Source organism: Podarcis melisellensis (assembly GCF_964234715.1).
Source record: "Podarcis melisellensis genome assembly, chromosome: 2".
Classification (NCBI taxonomy): domain Eukaryota; kingdom Metazoa; phylum Chordata; class Lepidosauria; order Squamata; family Lacertidae; genus Podarcis; species Podarcis melisellensis.
The window spans coordinates 23,740,437-23,759,186 of record NC_138529.1 but is presented as its reverse complement, the minus strand read 5'-3'; the positions used below and the strand labels follow the sequence as shown (position 1 = coordinate 23,759,186).

General features: G+C 40.3%; 1 protein-coding gene across 4 annotated transcripts in view; it reads left to right on the top strand.

Moving 5' to 3' along the window:
- Positions 1–18,750, top strand: part of LOC309363334 (cholesterol transporter ABCA5-like) — a 51,608-nt gene that overhangs the window by 11,312 nt on the left and 21,546 nt on the right. For all 4 annotated transcript variants that reach the window (XM_081899529.1, XM_081899527.1, XM_081899528.1 and 1 more), the window contains 12 exons: positions 2,503–2,644; positions 6,623–6,811; positions 8,177–8,324; positions 9,419–9,587; positions 10,610–10,668; positions 11,358–11,468; positions 12,830–13,005; positions 13,142–13,261; positions 15,234–15,372; positions 15,480–15,570; positions 17,297–17,436; positions 18,614–18,733. In XM_081899529.1, the coding sequence (XP_081755655.1) occupies positions 2,503–2,644; positions 6,623–6,811; positions 8,177–8,324; positions 9,419–9,587; positions 10,610–10,668; positions 11,358–11,468; positions 12,830–13,005; positions 13,142–13,261; positions 15,234–15,372; positions 15,480–15,570; positions 17,297–17,436; positions 18,614–18,733 (1,604 nt within the window). The remainder of the gene's footprint in view (positions 1–2,502; positions 2,645–6,622; positions 6,812–8,176; positions 8,325–9,418; positions 9,588–10,609; positions 10,669–11,357; positions 11,469–12,829; positions 13,006–13,141; positions 13,262–15,233; positions 15,373–15,479; positions 15,571–17,296; positions 17,437–18,613; positions 18,734–18,750) is intronic.

Below are 18,750 nucleotides of genomic sequence, written 5' to 3'. Positions count from 1 at the left end.
AGTCGTCAGGTAGCTTATCTTACTGAACTGGAAAAATGCCAGCCTTTTCTGTTGCTTTTGCAGCATTTTAAATGTAGTGCATTCAAACGCAGCATGTTATGTGCTTTTAAACTTATAACTTTAACACCCTACACCCCCACAACCCCTCTGGAAAGGTTACAGGAGTAAGGAAGGCACAGTGTTTTTTTCTTCTATGAATTTTTTTGTTGTTTTAGGATCAAAGCTAACATCATCATGGTGTTCTTGTGACAGTTTTTCTATGTGAACATCTTTGGTTAATTTAAGTGGTCCCATTTGTGTGCTAACTTTAACCTTAAGGCAGTGAACCAAGCTGCATGTGATATGCATTATATGATCAAGGAAATGGGCATGTAGAAGACTTTGAGGAAATGATTTCCCCATTTTATATATGGGAACACAATGCCAAAGCCTGAGAAATGGCAACACACAAAGCCGCCTCTCTGTCTCTGTCATGCACCCAGAAGAGCTCATACAGCCACACATAAAATAAAAACTGTGTTTCTGTCTCTCCCTAAGTAATCAGATGTTAAGGGACAATGGGGTGGGGGATGCTGTTGCCCTCATGCTTGTCTTACAAGCTGCGTGGAACATTTGGTTGGCTATTCTTGTGAAAAGAATGCAGATCTAAATGGGAAAAGTCAATATGTCCAATGAGTAGAAGACAAAAGGTCAAACACCTCTTTTCAGTTAATATTTGTTGTTGCAACACAGCATATTTTTGCATTACAATTCCCATTATAGAATTTACATGTGTAGGCTACTTATACAGATATTAATAAGAGTGTAGGGCCCAAAGTATTTTTCCAGATATTTTTCCAGATGCGTAAACTATTGAGACTGTGTCTTGCTTCTGAGCAGATATGCAGACGCTCATTCTTCAATCTACAGGTATTTTCTGTGCTGTTACTGTTGGTGATCTTCTCTATATTATCTGTCATTCAACTGCAGACTTTTAAGCCTTCATTTCATCCCTACTCTCCATTTCAGTTTATTTCCATTTATTTTCTCTAGTTTATTTCTCTTCTCCATAGCCAAATCAATTTCATTTCTCTTCTCTAATTTTCCGTTCAATTTTATTTCATTCCCATTCATTCTTTCTTGTAGTTTATGAAAACCCCTCTTTCTGCAGTTTATTTGTTTGAGATTACCACATGATTAAAAAATGCCTATTATAAAATATTGCTGCTGTAATAAAACACTTGTGGAATGAACACCACTCTGAGGGGTGTCATGCACCAACATTGTGCATTTACTTCTTGTCAAAATTTCAACCATCTTTTTGCCCAAGGTTTTGAGACAAGTTAGATAGAATGTCAATTATACCAACTGTTTTATTCAATCCCTGCTGCCTTGAGAAGTTTGAGTGATTTATTAAAATAGACAATATCCATTTTGCCAGGTAACATCATTGTGTGAAGTGCATGGTATATTAGGAATGGAAATAGAACTACATGCAACTAGAATATATGGGTGAGCGCTCCCAAGATCACCTTGGATTAAATTGGAAGTGATCCAGGGCTGGCCCAAGACATTTTGGCACCTGAGGCAAACCACAAAATGGCTCTCCCTCACCAGAGTACAGGAGAGGAATGGAAATCTACATCAGAAACAAGGGGGAAGGGAATAAAATCAATCTTTCTCAGTGGTTAAATTGGGAGTCAAAGGGGCCAACTTTGAATCGCCAAGAAGCTGCTGTGGAAGCAGCATGGGAGGGGCTGCTGAGAAGGCAACAGATTCAGCCTCTAAGGAGCACATTGCAGCCATCACTGCCACCATGGTAGCAGCAGTAGCAATGGGCGATGCATTCCTTGGAGGCCAGATCTGCTGGCCTTGTAGATCCTACCACCCGAGGCAGTCACCTCACTTTGCCTCATGGGTGAGTTGGCCCTATCGAAGCCCTTCCAAAACCCTTGGATCACTTTTCTGAGCCAATTCAAAGCTGGCAAAATGATGGACCACCTCCCAGCTTGTGAGGTCTGCAGGGACAAATCGTGTTCACTCTTCACTTTTGGTCTTGCCAACTCTTAATCTCCGGCAGACTTCACAAGATGAGAGGACCTCCATCATTTTGTCCTCAAGTCATATGTATTGCTTGTACCCCAGTGGTGTCCAAATGATTCCTTCCCAGAGAAGCCTTTCACTGGCAGCAGACAATATATGTACCACTTGTTTATTTCAGTGGAAATGCCCACATAAGCTCTAAGCCTAAATTAACTAGTTATTTTCTTCCCATGAGCAACTTATGCAGCAAAAATTACTTTTCTTGGTTTGTGGCTTACTATGTACATTGCAAATATTTTAGATGAATATGAAGTAATTCATCTTGTCATGCTTACTGTGATTGTGTGCTTCATTAATTTCAGGCAAGGGTCCATTTGAGAGTTATCACTTTTAGTATTGACTAATATTTAGCTTCAACTTAGTAGTTCGTATAGATAACTTTGAATTCATGAGCCTTCATTGTGTTTTCCCTTTTTCTAGGCTTTCTTGGGTCTTGCTCTACACCAGTCTGATTCTTGTCATGTCCCTTCTCATGTCGGTTATTGCAACATTTTCTTCGCTCTTTCCCCAAAGTAGCAGCTTTGTGATATTTCTTCTTTTTTTCCTATATGGATTATCCTCCGTAAGTGTGTATGTATGTGTGCTTGCTCATTGCCAATATGCTGAAGCTACGTGTTTTAGGATTGTCCTACCTGTTGACATAGAGGTATCCTATGATGGTGTTTCACAGGTACTCACTAATTTAGGGGTAATCGCAGGGGCGTTAAGGGAAGATGCTATGGATTTCCACCAGAATAATGTTACTTCTACCCAGATAAAATGTAGCAGGTCTAACAGACACACCTACAGCCTCCATGGCAATTCTGCCACCCCACCAATTCGCAACACTGAATGCTGATAGCTTCGCCGTATTAGCCATCCATGGACAGATCCGGTCAACAAGAGTGATGGCATCATGTCACCCTAGCTAGAACATATATAAAATATAACCCAGCAGCCCCAAAGGCTCCACAACACTGTGCCCAGTATAGACCACTATGGTTTAGTGAGCAGGAGCATAATAGCTGATACGTACAGTGAAAACCCTTCAGGGATCGCTTCTTATTGAGAAGGATTATAAATCCCCCTAATAGTGCTACACAGGCAGTCTGCAAACAAGCATCTTTTGACAGACAAGTGCACAAAGTCATTCAAGTGCACAAAGGCATTCAGATTGGCCACTCTGATCACAGCACTAACACAATGGATTCCCAAGAAGGTTTAAGCTGAATTGGACAATAATGTTCCCCCAAAGATACAGATTTTGGGATGAGCAAGCTATTTGGAAAGGACAGGAACATAACACATAAGGAAGAGCAAGGACCTCAACAGGCTGCTCCTGGAGGCTGCTCCTGGAGGACCTGCTTTTTAACGCAGCAGAAATGAGCTATGCAGTATGTAGCGGGAGATAGCAGGACCCAACTATATAAACCAGGACTAAGGGAATTTTTAAAGAACCCAGCACAAGTTTAGTATGCACGAGGTCTCACGTGGGTACAGTCTCTCATTAAAAGGACTGGAAGACGGCATACCTGAGGCAAAGCAATGCGACAGCCAATTGAAAAAAGGTGATGTGTGGACCTTGTGGAACCCATAGAGCCAATGGTTTGTCACTTTTGCTCAGCCCCCTTTATCCCATCCTGTCTATTTCTGCCTTTAGTGCTGCGTGCCACCTTCTTTGCTCCATCTGACCTGGCAGGGAAGAGAGCTTATACTAGGCATCATTGGGGTCAAGTGCTCCACTTCTCAGTCTCAAAGGTAGCTGTGCATCTCATTGCCTCTGCTGGTATGCGTTGAGATCCCGCCTTCATGGCAAACATCCCCTCTTCCTGCAGAGTGTGTACGTACCCTGAGTTGGAGACAATATTGGTTGCCGTTGAAGGCGAAAAGATTATTGGGAGTTTACACTGTCCATATTGTAGCAGTGGGCGAGGATTGGACAAAAATGGGAGAGATCTGGAGAAGTAATGTTTCAGGCATGGATTCCTGCCTTCCCCCCCACCCACTGGGCTTCCGTTTAACTGTGTGTGGTGGCCAATGGTAGCAATGGAAGTTATTGTGCATTATCTGGGATCCTGAGAGACAGGGTATTTGCAAGAATTCTGAAAAGATACACATAATCGTAACCTTTTTAACTTTGCACAAACAGTAAACATACAGGGCTAATAAGTTTCCAGAGTTCTTCTGTGATTTCTCTGGACACATGCACAGAGTAGTGTAACTTGCCTAGTTGTCTGAACTGTGTTGTCCCCGTCTGAGTCTTATATACAGCTGTTGGTGTGTCATGATTGCCTGCAACATTTGTTGAATTCCTCTCCTTGTGTAGTGCAGAAGGCAGTAATGTTGAAGTGTCCATTTACAGCAGCAGGAGTCTCTGAACTAATGCAAGCTCTTTTGTTGTAATGTTATACCACAATCAGGGTTAACATTTTAGTCAGAACAGAATTCCTCTCCTTCTGTAGCACATTATGTAGGCATACTGTTATGCCAGCACAGTCATGGCGCTGTGGTCTAAACCACTGAGCCTCTTGGGCTTGCCGATCGGAAGATTGGCGGTTTGAATCCGTGCAACGGGGTGAGCTCCCATTCCATGGTCCCAGCTCCTGCCAACCTAGCAGTTCAAAAGCACACGAGTGCAAGTAGATGGGAAGTCAGGGCAGGACTATTAACATTGATGCCGTGTGTGGGCAGTAGTCTGTTCCCATTGCCAGTCTGTCCACAGCATTCTGCACAAGGGTGGCCCTACATAAAGCATGTTGTTTCTGATTTATCTGTGTTTCTCGGGACCAAACTGCATGTGACAGGCTTGCCACCCATCTACCTGTCTGCTGTTTTTGTTCAGATGCCAAGTGCAATTGGAAGGGCAGTATATCTTTTATATGAAAGGGCATACTTGGGGAGATGAGCGAAACTCGCCACTTCACTGTGCTTTGTTTCATTAAGCAGTCTTATTCCAGCTCATCTTTGATAGTGGGACAATTGGGTAGAAGAATTGAGCTGGGTAGAATTGCTTGAAGCAATGGAATGTGGTGCTGGTGGGAGTTGGGGAGAACAGACTGTATTTCTTTTCATGTAGTCCTCTTTCCCACCATGACATGTGAATGTGCCTAAGACCCTTATGATTGCCCCATCTCGGTTATTTAGACCAATTTGTCCATTCCTATTTTAGTCCATGTGTCTTTTGCATGTATTCACTTATATGCCCATTCTGTCCCATTTCTGTACTAATTTACTTTCTTTTTAAAAAGTTTGCACAATTTGCATATAAATAAGTGTTATTGAATGTATTTTATCTCAAAATGTTAAAACTTTTTTGGGATAATCGCTGTGTTGCAACATTCAGAGAAGTGATTAAAATAGCAATGTTCTGTTCCACACATTAGCCCAGGAGTTTTGGATTAGGTCAATTCATATTGGAATTTGTAAAGTTCAGATTTCTCAAGCATACCTATGTTTAGTTTGGCCCAAAGTCTTCTGGCTCCTAACATTTAATGTATGGAAACATCTATTTATAGCAAGAAGAGAAGGTGACCTGTGGGTACTGATTTTGCACTTATTCCGAATTTATGAATATAGCATATGTAAATGGACTGTATATTCAAGGGCCTTTAAAGTCAAATTCTGATCTTGCTCTCTGTTCTGCACAATCTGCCCATTATTTACATGAAAGGTTTATATAGGCTGCATATTATACAATCAGGCCTCTACTATAATGTGTATAGTCCGTACATTTGGATGAAGTTTAGTGGAAAGACTGCTTCTGTGGGCTGGCATCTTTACCATCAACCAGTCCCTGAATCTATCTGCGATTCCTTCTGCCCCTTGAGAATATGCTGATTGGGTTGAGAACAATTACCCCCCCCCCCCCGGGAAATAATAACATATTGTTTATACGGATTTTAATTTTAAACTTCTTTGGGAACCAATCTTGGCCAGAAAATGGGATATAATTGTAGAGTTCTGCTCATGGGACATCTCATTCATAGAAGGGCATGGCAGGTGACTCAGAAGGCTGTCGTGGGAAGGGAGAATTGGAAAAGTTCCCTCCCATCTCGCTTCCATGAGCAGCAGCTTCTGCAGCCTGTCTTTTCATTGAATCAAAGCAAAATACATACCAGTAGTTGCTTAACTTTGAAAACCTCATTAAATGTAAGAGCTGCACTGTGATTTGAATTGCATCTTGGCCATTTATTGTCTTTCTGAACCTTGAATTGAAAGTGATCATTTTTGAAAAGGTGACCTGTTTTTATTGCAAAAGAATCATTCCTTAAAAATCACATTATATTTTGTTAATGTGCTCCTTGCTACCTTAGATTTCCCACTCTGATTTCATAACGAATTTGGGAAATTTTGATGTTGCATTTTGCAAAGGAGATAGTACTCTTAGGAAGAATATCCTCAGCCTGTTAGCCAACTGATGTCTTTCATTAGCATATTATATTGTCTTTAGCAAATACTAAGTGAAACAATAGTTATGATGGTCACATATAAAAATTGAGATTCTAGCAATTTTAATCAAGTCCTATTGTGCACTGAAAATACGCTTTCTATTTCTGTTTAGATTTCCTTTGCGTTTTTGCTAACCTCTCTTTTCAAAAAAGTGAACTATGCTGGTTCAGCTCAGTTTTTCACAACTGTGGCTTTTGGTGCTGTGGGCCTGAGCATTGCCCTGTTGGAAGATTTTCCAAAGTCTTTTGTGTGGTCACTAAGCCCACTGTGTGAATGCCCCTTTTTAATTGGTGTTGTACAGGTTAGTAAAGTATTTGTTTGTTACTGTGGCATGCACCCATCACTGTGGTTCTACTATGAGATGTTATAATAGTTTAAATCTTTCATCTTGGAATAATGTATTATAACAGACCTAGAACTTGCTTTGAACTTTTTATATATGTGTTTCTTGTTGTTTTCTAATCCGTTATTAAGTAGACATTTTAACTGATGAGAAAAATCCACTGTAATAAGTAACACAATTGTCAGAAGTTCAAAGAACACTGTGTGTTGCAGACTTTTTATGTTAAATTTTGCAGCTTCCTGTCATAAATGTGTAGTTTTCAGTGTATCACAAGCGGACTTTTGCTAGCATAGCAGTCTCCGCCTCTGCAGTCTCCCGTTCACCTCAAAACATTTTCTCTAGAGGCTCCCCCAACTCTCTGGAGCAGATTTTGAGGATGCAGGGTGGGAAAAAGGAAGGTAGAAGAAGAGGAGTTTGGATTTGATATCCCGCTTTATCACTACCCTAAGGAGTCTCAAAGCGGCTAACATTCTCCTTTCCCTTCCTCCCCAAAAACAAACACTCTGTGAGGTGAGTGAGGCTGGGAGACTTCAGAGAAGGTCACCCAGCAGCCGCATGTAGAGGAGCGGGGACACGAACCCGGTTCACCAGATTACAAGTCCACCGCTCTTAACCACTACACCACACTGGCTCTGTAGTGGAATCCCGTTGTATGAGCAGAAGTCAGCTTTAAAGCCACTGAGTTTTTCTTCTGGGTCAGATATTAATCCAAACTGTGGAAGAACACCTTCTCACTCCCATCCACCAGCTATGGTGGTAACAGTGAACTTACCTCCCCACTTCTTTTTCTCTTCCGCTTTCCTTGGTGTCTGGAATGCTGCCACAGTAGCATTCCATTTCTCTGAAACCCTGATGTTAGTTTGGTCATTTTGTCTTTGGAGGAAATTATGCTTCCCGGGGATTCAGGAAAGGGAAGATCTGGAAGAGAGTGGGAGGATAATGGTTGGGAGAGAGAGAGACAGACACATTCAACCTTCCCTCCTGTTGCTGTGGCCACAACTGCCCTAAAGGTAGAGGAGACAGAAAAATGGCATCCCACTCCTCAACAATCTTTGCTGCCTTACCAACCATGAAATATAGAGGGTTTTGTACTCACAGGGGATCAGCAGTTAATAATTTAGGACTGGGGGTGGGAGGGGGATAGCTTGAATGTTCTCCGCTTTAGCTCATAATTGTCTGCCCAAATGAGGAACCTGCCCCATCACCCCTACATATGATGGCAACTTGATGATCATCATCAAGGTTTATATAGTGTTACATTATTTACCTTACTATTTTAGTAAACTAACGCTGTCACATAGCTGCAATTATATGTGTTTGCAGGTGATGCATCTGGAAGATTATGAAGAAGGAGCTATTTTCTCACATATAACTCATGGCCCTTATCCACTAATTATTGCTTATACGCTATTGACCCTTGATAGTATGCTTTACCTGCTCCTAGGGATTTATTTCGATCAAGTGATTCCAGGTATGTTAGAATCAAAGAAAAATACAAAAAAACCTGAACAACATCAAGGGTTTGGTTGCATATTAAGTACTGTAATGTATATTATACCGTATTGATGAAATACGGTACTCATTTTAAGTGTATCATCATCCTTAGTGAAATTGTGCCCATACTAGAAATGTTCATTCTCAACCTCTTTAAATTCATTCTAATCATTTGGGAGATATGTCGCAGAACCAAAATGTCTGGATATGTTATGACCTCTGGGCACTATCAAAATTGCCAGTTCATATACAATGTATGTGATTTAAAATCCCCACTGGGATTAATGCAGACTGGAACCTGTTAATCATATACCCCAAACTACCCAAACTATAAGTTATATTTCATAATTCTGGTATATATGTTTCTGGTCTACTAATAAATAATAGTAAATCACCCACATATCTGTCTGTGCTTAATAAAACCATCCTAATCTGAATGGACAACTATTATTATCACTGGCTGAACTCTATTTGACAAAATCGCTTTTAGTATCTTCTGTGTTAATTAAAGAAATTTGCCTATAATTTGCATACATGGTCTACTATTCCTAAGCGTGGTACAAGGCATACATCTACACATCATAAATTGAAATTGACTGGGTGCCTAAGCGTTTTGATAAATACAGAAAAGCTTAGGAGTCATAAAGTTTGAATGTGTCTTTTACTATTCTATTCTATTCTATGCTATTGCTCTAATACTCCTGTAGGATTCAGAAATGGTCGTTAATCATGGGCATTTTAAATGCAAAACTTTTATATCCCAAACCTCCTTAGATTTGGAGGCAAGAAATAAACAGAAATAAATAGCACATCCATATAAAATTAAAGCAGAATTTCAACTTGTGCATAGTGTGTATGTATGTCTGTGGCACCAAAGATGTATTTGTAATTTATGCTAAAAATTACATGCCAGTCTGTAGTACAGGAAGATTTCCTGGGTTACAAAATAAGGGATATAGTTTGCACAAGTCTAAAAATTAGCAAATGATAAACAGAAAACACTCCAAACATGTAATTTTACTGTGTAATCCATATGTTTACAGATTCTTTCTCATCTTTTTTTACCCCCAGGGGAATACGGATTGCGTCGAAGCTTTTTCTTCTTCCTAAAGCCCTCATTTTGGGTAAAGCGAACAAGAAATTACAAGGAATTGTATGAAAGTAGCATTAATGGAAGCTTAGAATTCAATGAGATTGTTGAGCCTATATCTTCCGAATTCCAGGGAAGAGAAGCTATTAGGTATGACGGGTGATGCTGAAGTTTAACTTGAACCTATTGTCAGTTATTAATTGTTTTTGCACTTAGAAAGAAACTGATAAAGAACCTTGGCTTAATAAATAATTTTGTGTACAAGCAGCATGCACACACTTTCTGATTGCTGCAAGCAAATCAGCTCAGCCTGACATTTGAATGCAGGAGTGTTGTTCATTTCTCCCTAACAAGCAACTCTTGGTAGGCAGCCTTAAATCAAGGCTTGCTGTTGATTTTCAAATTCTGGTTCATTGGTGATAAACAAACCACACTCCTAGGTCACGTGAAGGGAAGAGGAAAGAGTTGAGTAATCCTCTGCATGTACATTATGGTTTATAAAGCCAGGGTCCTTGGCTTAACATTGCAAGCAAACATGGCTGCTGTGTGAAGTATGAATGCAGTGATAATTAATTTGTCAGTTTTATTATGCACACTCAAGAGGAGCAATGTGATAGTTTTCATATGCAAATATAGTTTGTCATTGTCCTGTGAAGTGATATTATTGGCAAAGAAAAAAAAGTCCATATTGAGAAAAGACAGTGTTAATCCGTTTTGGTTCTATCAAAACATACATTGTAGACCAGTACCTGTGCAAGTGATCTGAAGCTCCATGTATTGCTTAAGATGCAAATGTTGCATGTTGCACGTACTAATATTTCTTTCCTGATAAGAGTCAACAAGGGAGTCACTGCATGTACAAATCTCTGTTGCATGTTGACTAGTCAGTTTGCAATTGAGGCAAGGAAGGTCATTTTGCTAAGCACTCAAAGTACTATGTAGGTCTTTGCATAGGAACCAGCTTAGTTTCAATCAGAAGTGAGGCATATTCAATCCAATTAACCTTGGGTGCCATTTACCCATATTTTCCTTAGTTTGACAGGAAGCCAAATAGCAAAAAGTGGTATTTGTGGTTTAGAAATGTTCCATTTCATCTTTTTCACTGTATCCTGTGGTTCAGACTCCCCCTCATTGCATCCATTTCTCAAAATGTTTATCTTTTCTTCTTTCAGAATCAATAATGTCCAGAAATCATATATTAAAAAAGGTGAAACTGTGGAGGCCCTGAAAAGTAAGACTTAGGTTTTCAGCTATCTGCCACAAGTGTGAAGCCTTGTTCTTTAAGTGTTGCCTGTTTGTTGTTTTCTGACAGTGACTATTTGCATGTCATGCTAAACCATGGTTGAGCACAACATGCACTAGCAGAAATGAGTTTCAGCAAGACTTGGGCTTGCGCACTTCCGTCTTTTCCTCCCATGTGCCCGGCAGGGTGAGTCCAGAAGATTTTGCTTTTGCTTTACCTAAATCACACACTTAACCATGGTTTAGCATGGTGTGATGAAGGAGAAATAAGCTGCACCAAATCTTAGGATTGTGCACTCCTGTTCAAACTGGGGTTCTTACTTCCAAACTGCTCTTGACCAAACCAGACGAGAAAAGCGGAGCACATGAGGCCAAGGCTCAATGCAAACATGGCCAATGGGAGCAATGATATAGTATGTAGGTGAGTTTCTCTTTACTGACTACTCATCTGTAATCAGTAAATATCTTGATAAGGAAACATCAGTCAAAACAAACTCAATCTGTACACAACTGTGTGTTTGGCTTTATTAAATATTAAATGTTCTGTTAATGGTGGGGTTTTTCTTAAGAGTAATTGATAGTGTACTCTATGTAGCAGTGGCTAAATACTTCCTGAAGCTTGTAGCAATACTATATAAAGCCATTAATTAATCCCCTTCCTGTTTCATTTCTTATTAGGTTTATCCTTTGACATTTATGAGGGTCAGATCACAGCATTACTTGGACATAGTGGAACAGGAAAAACAACATTAATGAACATTCTTTGTGGATTGTCCCCACCTTCTGATGGTAAATATGTGCCTACTTCTGTTCTCTTTGCATTTGTCTTAAAGAGCGTTAATGGAAGAAATCCCCTGGAAGCCTATTTTGTGGTTTTTGTTTTGAAATATGTAACCCTTGGGATGGGCTTAATGTAGGTTCTGACTCAAAACCCCACTCAGGAAACCTGGGACATTTTAATCTTTGAATAGAAGCCTTCTCTCAATACACACACACACACACACACATGCAGGCAGTGCTATTTATTCAAATAATAGTGGATCAACAAGAGATTAACAATGTAGGGAGCAATACAAAAATATATTTTAGTCTAGTTTATTCCACTGTCTCTCAGGGTCCATCTATGCCAAAGGAAGTTTGTGCCCTTAGGTCTTACTCATGGTTAGTTAAGGGATTCGGCCCATAGATGCAGAATTTGAGAGCATCACAATACTGTACAGTCATATCTTGGTTTTCGAATTTAATCTGTTCTGGGAGTTCATTCGACTCCTGGAACAGTTCGAAAACCAAGGCGCTGGATGTTCAACTTCCAAAAATTGTTCGAAAACCGGAACAATCACTTCTGGTTTTCAATCATTTTGGAGCCAAAACATTCAAGTTCAAAGGTGTTCGGCTTCCAAGGTTCCACGGTAATGAAATCCAGCTAGCAGGTCACAGCAGAGAGGCTGCAGTGCAGCGGCAACTGAGGTGTGCTGCAATTAAGAACTACAGCAGATGGTGGCCCCAAGGCTTCTGTGACTCCACAGCTACAAACCAGTAGTAATGGTTAATTCAGCCAGTAAAGCTTAGCAATTCCTCATTTCAAGCAGTGTGCAGGAGAACAGTTCAGCTCTCTTTCAAAATGTTCCCCCTCTCTCTGATCAGGTCTGTGATCCCTGCTTTCCAGAGGTTACTTTTTGGGCATCCAGCATCACTCTTATTGAGGGTAGCTAGCTGACAAGAAGGCACAAATGGTCTTCATTAACAAGTCATTCATTAACTAATTCCAACTTTTACAATTAAACATAGAGGGCAGCTCTAGCCAACATGCATATGATTGTGGCATGCTGAATTTGGACACTGTGTTTTCTCTGCACTTTCTGCTTCCAGCTGTTTAGTGGCATACATTCTTTTCTCTACAGCTTTACAAATCAGTTCCAAGAGCTGTACTGTTTCTAATGTTTTCTGATTTGTGTGCGTGTTGGTGGTAGTGCATAATTTTTTTTTGATCGCTTTTATTTTAAAATCAACTCTGCATGTTCAGCGATATTAGACACCTTGACTTTTGGGGGTGTTCTGCCTCAGGTTTGAGCTAGCTGCCTTTAGATATATGTTCTACGCTGGTAGCCATCACAGTGTTAACATTTCCACCCTTGCTTTTCATGCATTAGGATTTGCATCGATTTATGGCTGTAGAGTTTCAGAAATAGATGAAATGCTAGATATAAGAAAGGTAATTGGAGTCTGCCAGCAGTCAGATATATATTTTGATGTATTAACCGTGGAAGAGAATTTATCAATAATAGCTTCAGTTAAAGGAATACCTCCCAATGATATGATACAAGAGGTGAGTGCAGGCTAATGACCATATTCCATTATGCTTTCATAAATATATTCCATTATACTACCATAATGTCTGCAAGCCATCTTGAGCCTTAAGGATAGGGCATTTAACATGAAATACTTCTTGTCCTTGGTTTAAGGTCCAGAAAGTTTTACTCGATTTGGATATGCACCCCTTTAAAGATAACCAAGCTAAAAAACTAAGTGGAGGACAGAAAAGAAAACTGTCGGTTGGATTTGCAGTTCTTGGAGATCCAAAGGTAAGCACCAGAAGGTCAAAAGGGTTGATTGATGCAGCAATAATATGTAATTTGTATACAAGAAATGTGTTTCTCTGCACTGCTTGTATGCTAAAGTAGTAGATATATAGACTCAGTTACATGGCATATTTATTATTCGAATTTGTGCACCCATTCTAGTAATTGTTGAAACTAGAGATGGAAGCATCTGACTGTCTTATAGTGGGATCTCACAAAGTTAAAGGAATCCAGAAGGATGCAGATTTCGGTCTGAACCCCAGGTCTGGTCTGTGAATTGGTTAAGGGGTAAAAGGTAAAGGGACCATTACGTCCAGTCGTGACTGAGTCTGGGGTTGCAGTGCTCATCTCACATTATTGGCCGAGAGAGCCGGCGTACAGCTTCCGGGTCATGACTAAGCTGCTTCTGGCGAACCAGAGCAGCGCATGGAAACTCTGTTTACTTTCCCGCCGGAGCGGTACCTATTTATCTACTTGCACTTTGATGTGCTTTTGAACTGCTAGGTTGGCAGGAACAGGGACCGAGCAACGGGAGCTCACTCCGTCGTGGGGATTTGAACCGCCAACCTTCTGATCGGCAAGTCCTAGGCTCTGTGGTTTAACCCACAGTGCCACCCGTGTCCCTGGTTAAGGGGTATCTGTCTTCAGATCCTAGTTTGTTGGGTAGCTATTCCAGTTCTAGTTGAAATGGATCAAGGTAGTCCCTTCCTGTTCAATTCTGACAACGTGCTTGCCCATCTCTCAGTACCAACCATGCCAGAAATGTGGGCAGGGCCACTGGGACAATCTAGCAAGAAATCTTTGAGCCAGATGCTTGCCCTGCTGGAGCTGTATTTCCAACTGTATGTCAAGTGTTGTTGTGGAATGGGGATGTTTTATCAGAGTTAACCACCTATATTTACCTGCGTGCATTTTTTGTTTTTTGTTTTTACATCTGTACTACTACATTTGATTGGTCATAATATGGCTTTGTGCATTTGCCATATAGTCCTCAACTTCCAGTTACCAACATTGAGGTTGTTGGTTTACATTTCCTCATTGTTACTGATCAGAGCCAGTTTAGCAGCTGCATATGTATTTAAGTCATATTTAAGCTTCAGATTTATTTGAGGCAATCCTACATAACACGAGGCCTGGAGGCCTATTACATCCCCTCCCTCTGAGTGTTTGAAGCCTCCTAGGATAATTCCAAGCAAAGTTGTTTGTAGCTCTCTTCCCACTACTTTGTGGAAGCATCTTAGGCACTTTTATACATAACACCAGACGGTGTGGGCTAGGGCTTCTGATCTGTCTTTTCCTACATCAACATGGCTATGCTGAAATGGCTTCCAGAATAACATACGAAATGAGCTAACAATCCATTCGCAGTCCATCAGAAGTGGTGATAGCACTGAAGAATGTCTATGTCACTACATCTACATTGCTCTTGGAATGGTGCCAACATTTCTCATCCAAATTTCTCCCCAGAGTTTTTGCAGTTCTTTACTAATGGAAAGCTTAATGAGAATAATGCCAGAATCTCTGATGTTGTTTGATTTGTACTTCTGGACTGTGTTTCTTTTGGTAGGAATGGATTTGTCGTAATTATTATAAGGGGTGGGTGTGGGCATGTGGGTGTATGAGACTTCTCAGTTTGCAGGAGCTGAACAGGATGTGTTTCATGAAGCAGAGTGTTTTAAAAATTATTTTATTTTTAGTATATTCCCAAACTACAGGCAGGCAGACTGAGAGCATGAAATAAAAACTTACAATAACAGGAGACAATGTGCTTGAGGAAACAGTAGGGTTGCCATATTTCAAAAAGTAAAAATCCTGACACAAAAGTTGTTGAGCTTTATTCTTGGGACCTTATCTGGTCAAACTGTTCACATATCTGATAGAAGTGATGATAATGATAAACGATATTATTGATAAGGGATAACTCCTACTTTCAAAATGAATATCTAGTCCATTGTTTTCCATGGCCAATATTTAGGTATTACTCTTAGATGAACCAACCGCTGGCATGGATCCATGTTCACGGCAAACAGTTTGGAACCTCCTGAAAAATGGAAAATCCACTCGAGTGACTGTGTTCAGTACCCATTTCATGGAAGAAGCAGACATTGTTGCTGGCAAGTGCAATTTGGGGGCCTTTGTGTTAGTACCAGTTTGGTAATATGGCCAGCTTGTCGCTGTATGAACTGATATAACTGAAGGTACCTTCTGTTCTTGCTTCTAGATCGGAAAGCTGTGATTTCTCAAGGAATGCTGAAATGCCTTGGCTCCTCTATGTTCCTTAAAACAAAATGGGGAATTGGCTACCGTTTGAGGTATCTGTAGTCTGAAAGTCTATTTCAATTTGTTCATTATTTTCCACTTTGACTGAATTTTACAACTGATTTAAAAAACACCCAGTTTGGTTAGCTGGAAGTATAATAGCAATGAGTAAACCTGGTAAATATGAACACTAGTTGGTTCATACTGCCTTATTTTCACAAGGTTATAAAAAAGCATTTGACAGAACAATTCTATGTCTATCCACTCAGAGTTCCCACTAAATTTAATACCACCTACTCCCAGGTAAGTGAGTACAGGATTGCATTCTGAATAAAATATTAAATAATAATTGGATCAAGCAGGCTTATACCTGCTAGAAATTTCAGTAACATCCACAAAGTACTGAATGGAAATATGATTGAGTGTATCAGGTAGAGTTTCCCCCAAACGCCAAAACCCCCGCAATTTTTTTATTGACTTGCTTAATATCAGGCGTGAAGAAACAGAGGGTCCAGTTTGGACTGCCAAGCCATTTCCCCCAAACATTGCCAACCTGTCCATCAGCTACTATCATTGGTGATGTCAGCGGGTGGGCTGGACCTTCTTGGAAAGCCATCTCTTTAGCCTCTGAAAGGAATCAGTGTACGGTGAGCCTTCCAAGGAAAAAAAAAGAGTCTGCTACCTTTTTGCTGCTGGAGAGAAGCAACAAAAGTGGGAGAGAGAAAATGTTGCAAAGAGCACTCAGTCTCCACTCTCCTATGCTCAGTCAGGAGCGTGGATATTAATTTAAAGCAGCCTTTTTAAAAAAAAATTTAAAAAAATTATTGAATGATTTTATGTTACAAAAACATTACAACCATACTACCACAAAATATAATTGAGAAATAAAAATTACATACACCAATATTTTGTTTGTTATTTGTTATTTACTGTCTTATTTCCTCCCAAACATTCCACACACACACACATATTCTTTGCAGTAGTTTCCCTCCCCCTTTAAAGTTTGCTGGAGGAACTGCAGCAAAGAGCACTGCAAGCAGAAGGGATTTTGACAAGTGGGCTGGGCAACCCATTTGTCAATCACATTATGTCATAGGGATATGTGATTGACAACTAGATTGGCCCACCCATCTGTCAGAGTCAGCCTGCTGAAAAGAACTGACCCTTAGAAACAAAAAAGGAGCGTCTCCACCCCCATCGTTCAGCCCGGACACTGAGATCCAGCGCCGAGGGCCTTCTGGCGGTTCCCTCATTGCGAGAAGTGAGGCTACAGGGAACCAGACAGAGGGCCTTCTCGGTAGTGGCGCCCGCCCTGTGGAACGCCCTCCCATCAGATGTCAAAGAGATAAAGAATTACCTGACATTCAGAAAACATCTTAAGGCAGCCCTGTTCAGGGAAGTTTTTAATATGTAATGCTGTACTGTTTTTAACACTGATTGGGAGCCGCCCAGAGTGGCTGGGGAAACTCAGCCAGATGGGCGGGGTATAAATAATAAATTATTATTATTATTATATTATTATTCCCCACCTCTCGAATAGATCTCAAAAGTTTTTGTGATTTATCTGTTAGAGTTTTAGATAATTTATGAATAAAGGTAAAGGTAAAGTATTATGAATACTTATATGTAAATTTTGTTTTTCATTTGGATTAAGAAAATAATGTTTATATGTTAAATTGGTTTACAATATGTTCCTTTTGTTACTTAAAAAACAAACAGACCATAGAGTCCCACCTTGTAAAAAATAATTAAACATTGTGTGTGTTTGTTTTTCCTTAGTATGCAAATAGACAGGTACTGTAACACAGAAGGCACAGCATTTTTGATCAAGCAGCATATCCCTGGAGCCAGTTTGTTAAAGCAGACTGAAGAGCAGCTTGTGTATGCCTTACCTTTTAACGACATGGACAAATTTTCAGGTACACCTCATCTCCCCTTTGAACACCAGTGAAAATTGAAGAGTAGATGAGGAAAATAATGAAATTCATGGAAAGCTAAATTAAAATGGACTTCAAGAGAAATAACATAGGTTTTGGGCCTGCTATGCAAGGAAAAGAGATGGTATTTATTGTGGAAGGGGTCAAAACACCCCAAACTATGTTTGGTTTGTGTTTTGTTTTTTGTAATCTTCCTTCCTTCCTTGGCAAGCTTTTAATAAAAATTATATAGTAGCAAGACAGTTCCCAGAAAACAACAAAAAACCCTCAATTTCAGACACATTTTGACACTCTGATAAATGAAGGAAAACATTCACCTTTTGTTTCATGTGACTTTGAACTGTTACGCTATATGCAATCATTAAACAATAGTGGCACCAAAGGCTTTTTTGTTGTTACACTCAACGGCAAACAGAAATAAGGCAGCATGATTGCAAGAAATGTAATAGCTATAAAGCTTAGCGGGAGAGAATAAACTCTGCATGCAGAAATCTCTGGCACCACCAGGTATGTCTGGGAAAGACTTGTGTCTGAAGCCCTGGAGACCCACTGTCATCGTAGACCAGCAGACAGACATCCAGATACCTAATTTGGCGCTCAAGGCAGGCTATTTTTCTCTAAACCACACTCGCCTGTTCCACCCCTCATGCCATATATGATGTGCAGTCATAGAATTGTAGTGTGTGTGTGTCATCTAATTCAGTCCCCTTCAATGCAAGAGTCATAGCTGAAGGAATCCCTGACAGATGGCCATCCAACTTCTGTTAAAAAACTTCCAATGAAGAAGAGTCCACCCACCTTTGGAAGTAGTCCATTCTACTGTCAAACAGCTCTTGCCATCAAAAAGTTATTCCTAATGTTTAGTCAAAGTCTCCTTGAACATCTTTGAGGGAAGGTAAAGATGCAACTCCCTGCTGAAATTGTTTGCAGGCACTTGCAAAGCCCAGTTTGTTTGCCTGCATGGTTTGATTACATCACGGTGATGTCAGGTGATTGACCTGTTAGCAATCCCATCCATCAGCCATGCATCCAATCCCTGCTGTAGGTAGGGATTGTTCAATGGTATAAGACAGCTTCCTATATTTCTATTTCCAAGCAGTAGCACGGCTCCTGCTGCTCCTGCTGCTATTACCACATCTATTCCTGCTTCTTCTTCTAGCACTGTTTGCTGATCTAGACATGCATTCCCATTTGGGTGTTATTTCTTATGGCGTTTCTATGACTACCTTGGAGGATGTGTTCCTCAAGCTGGAAGTTGAAGCTGAAATTAACCACACAGGTGAGAATCAATGACAG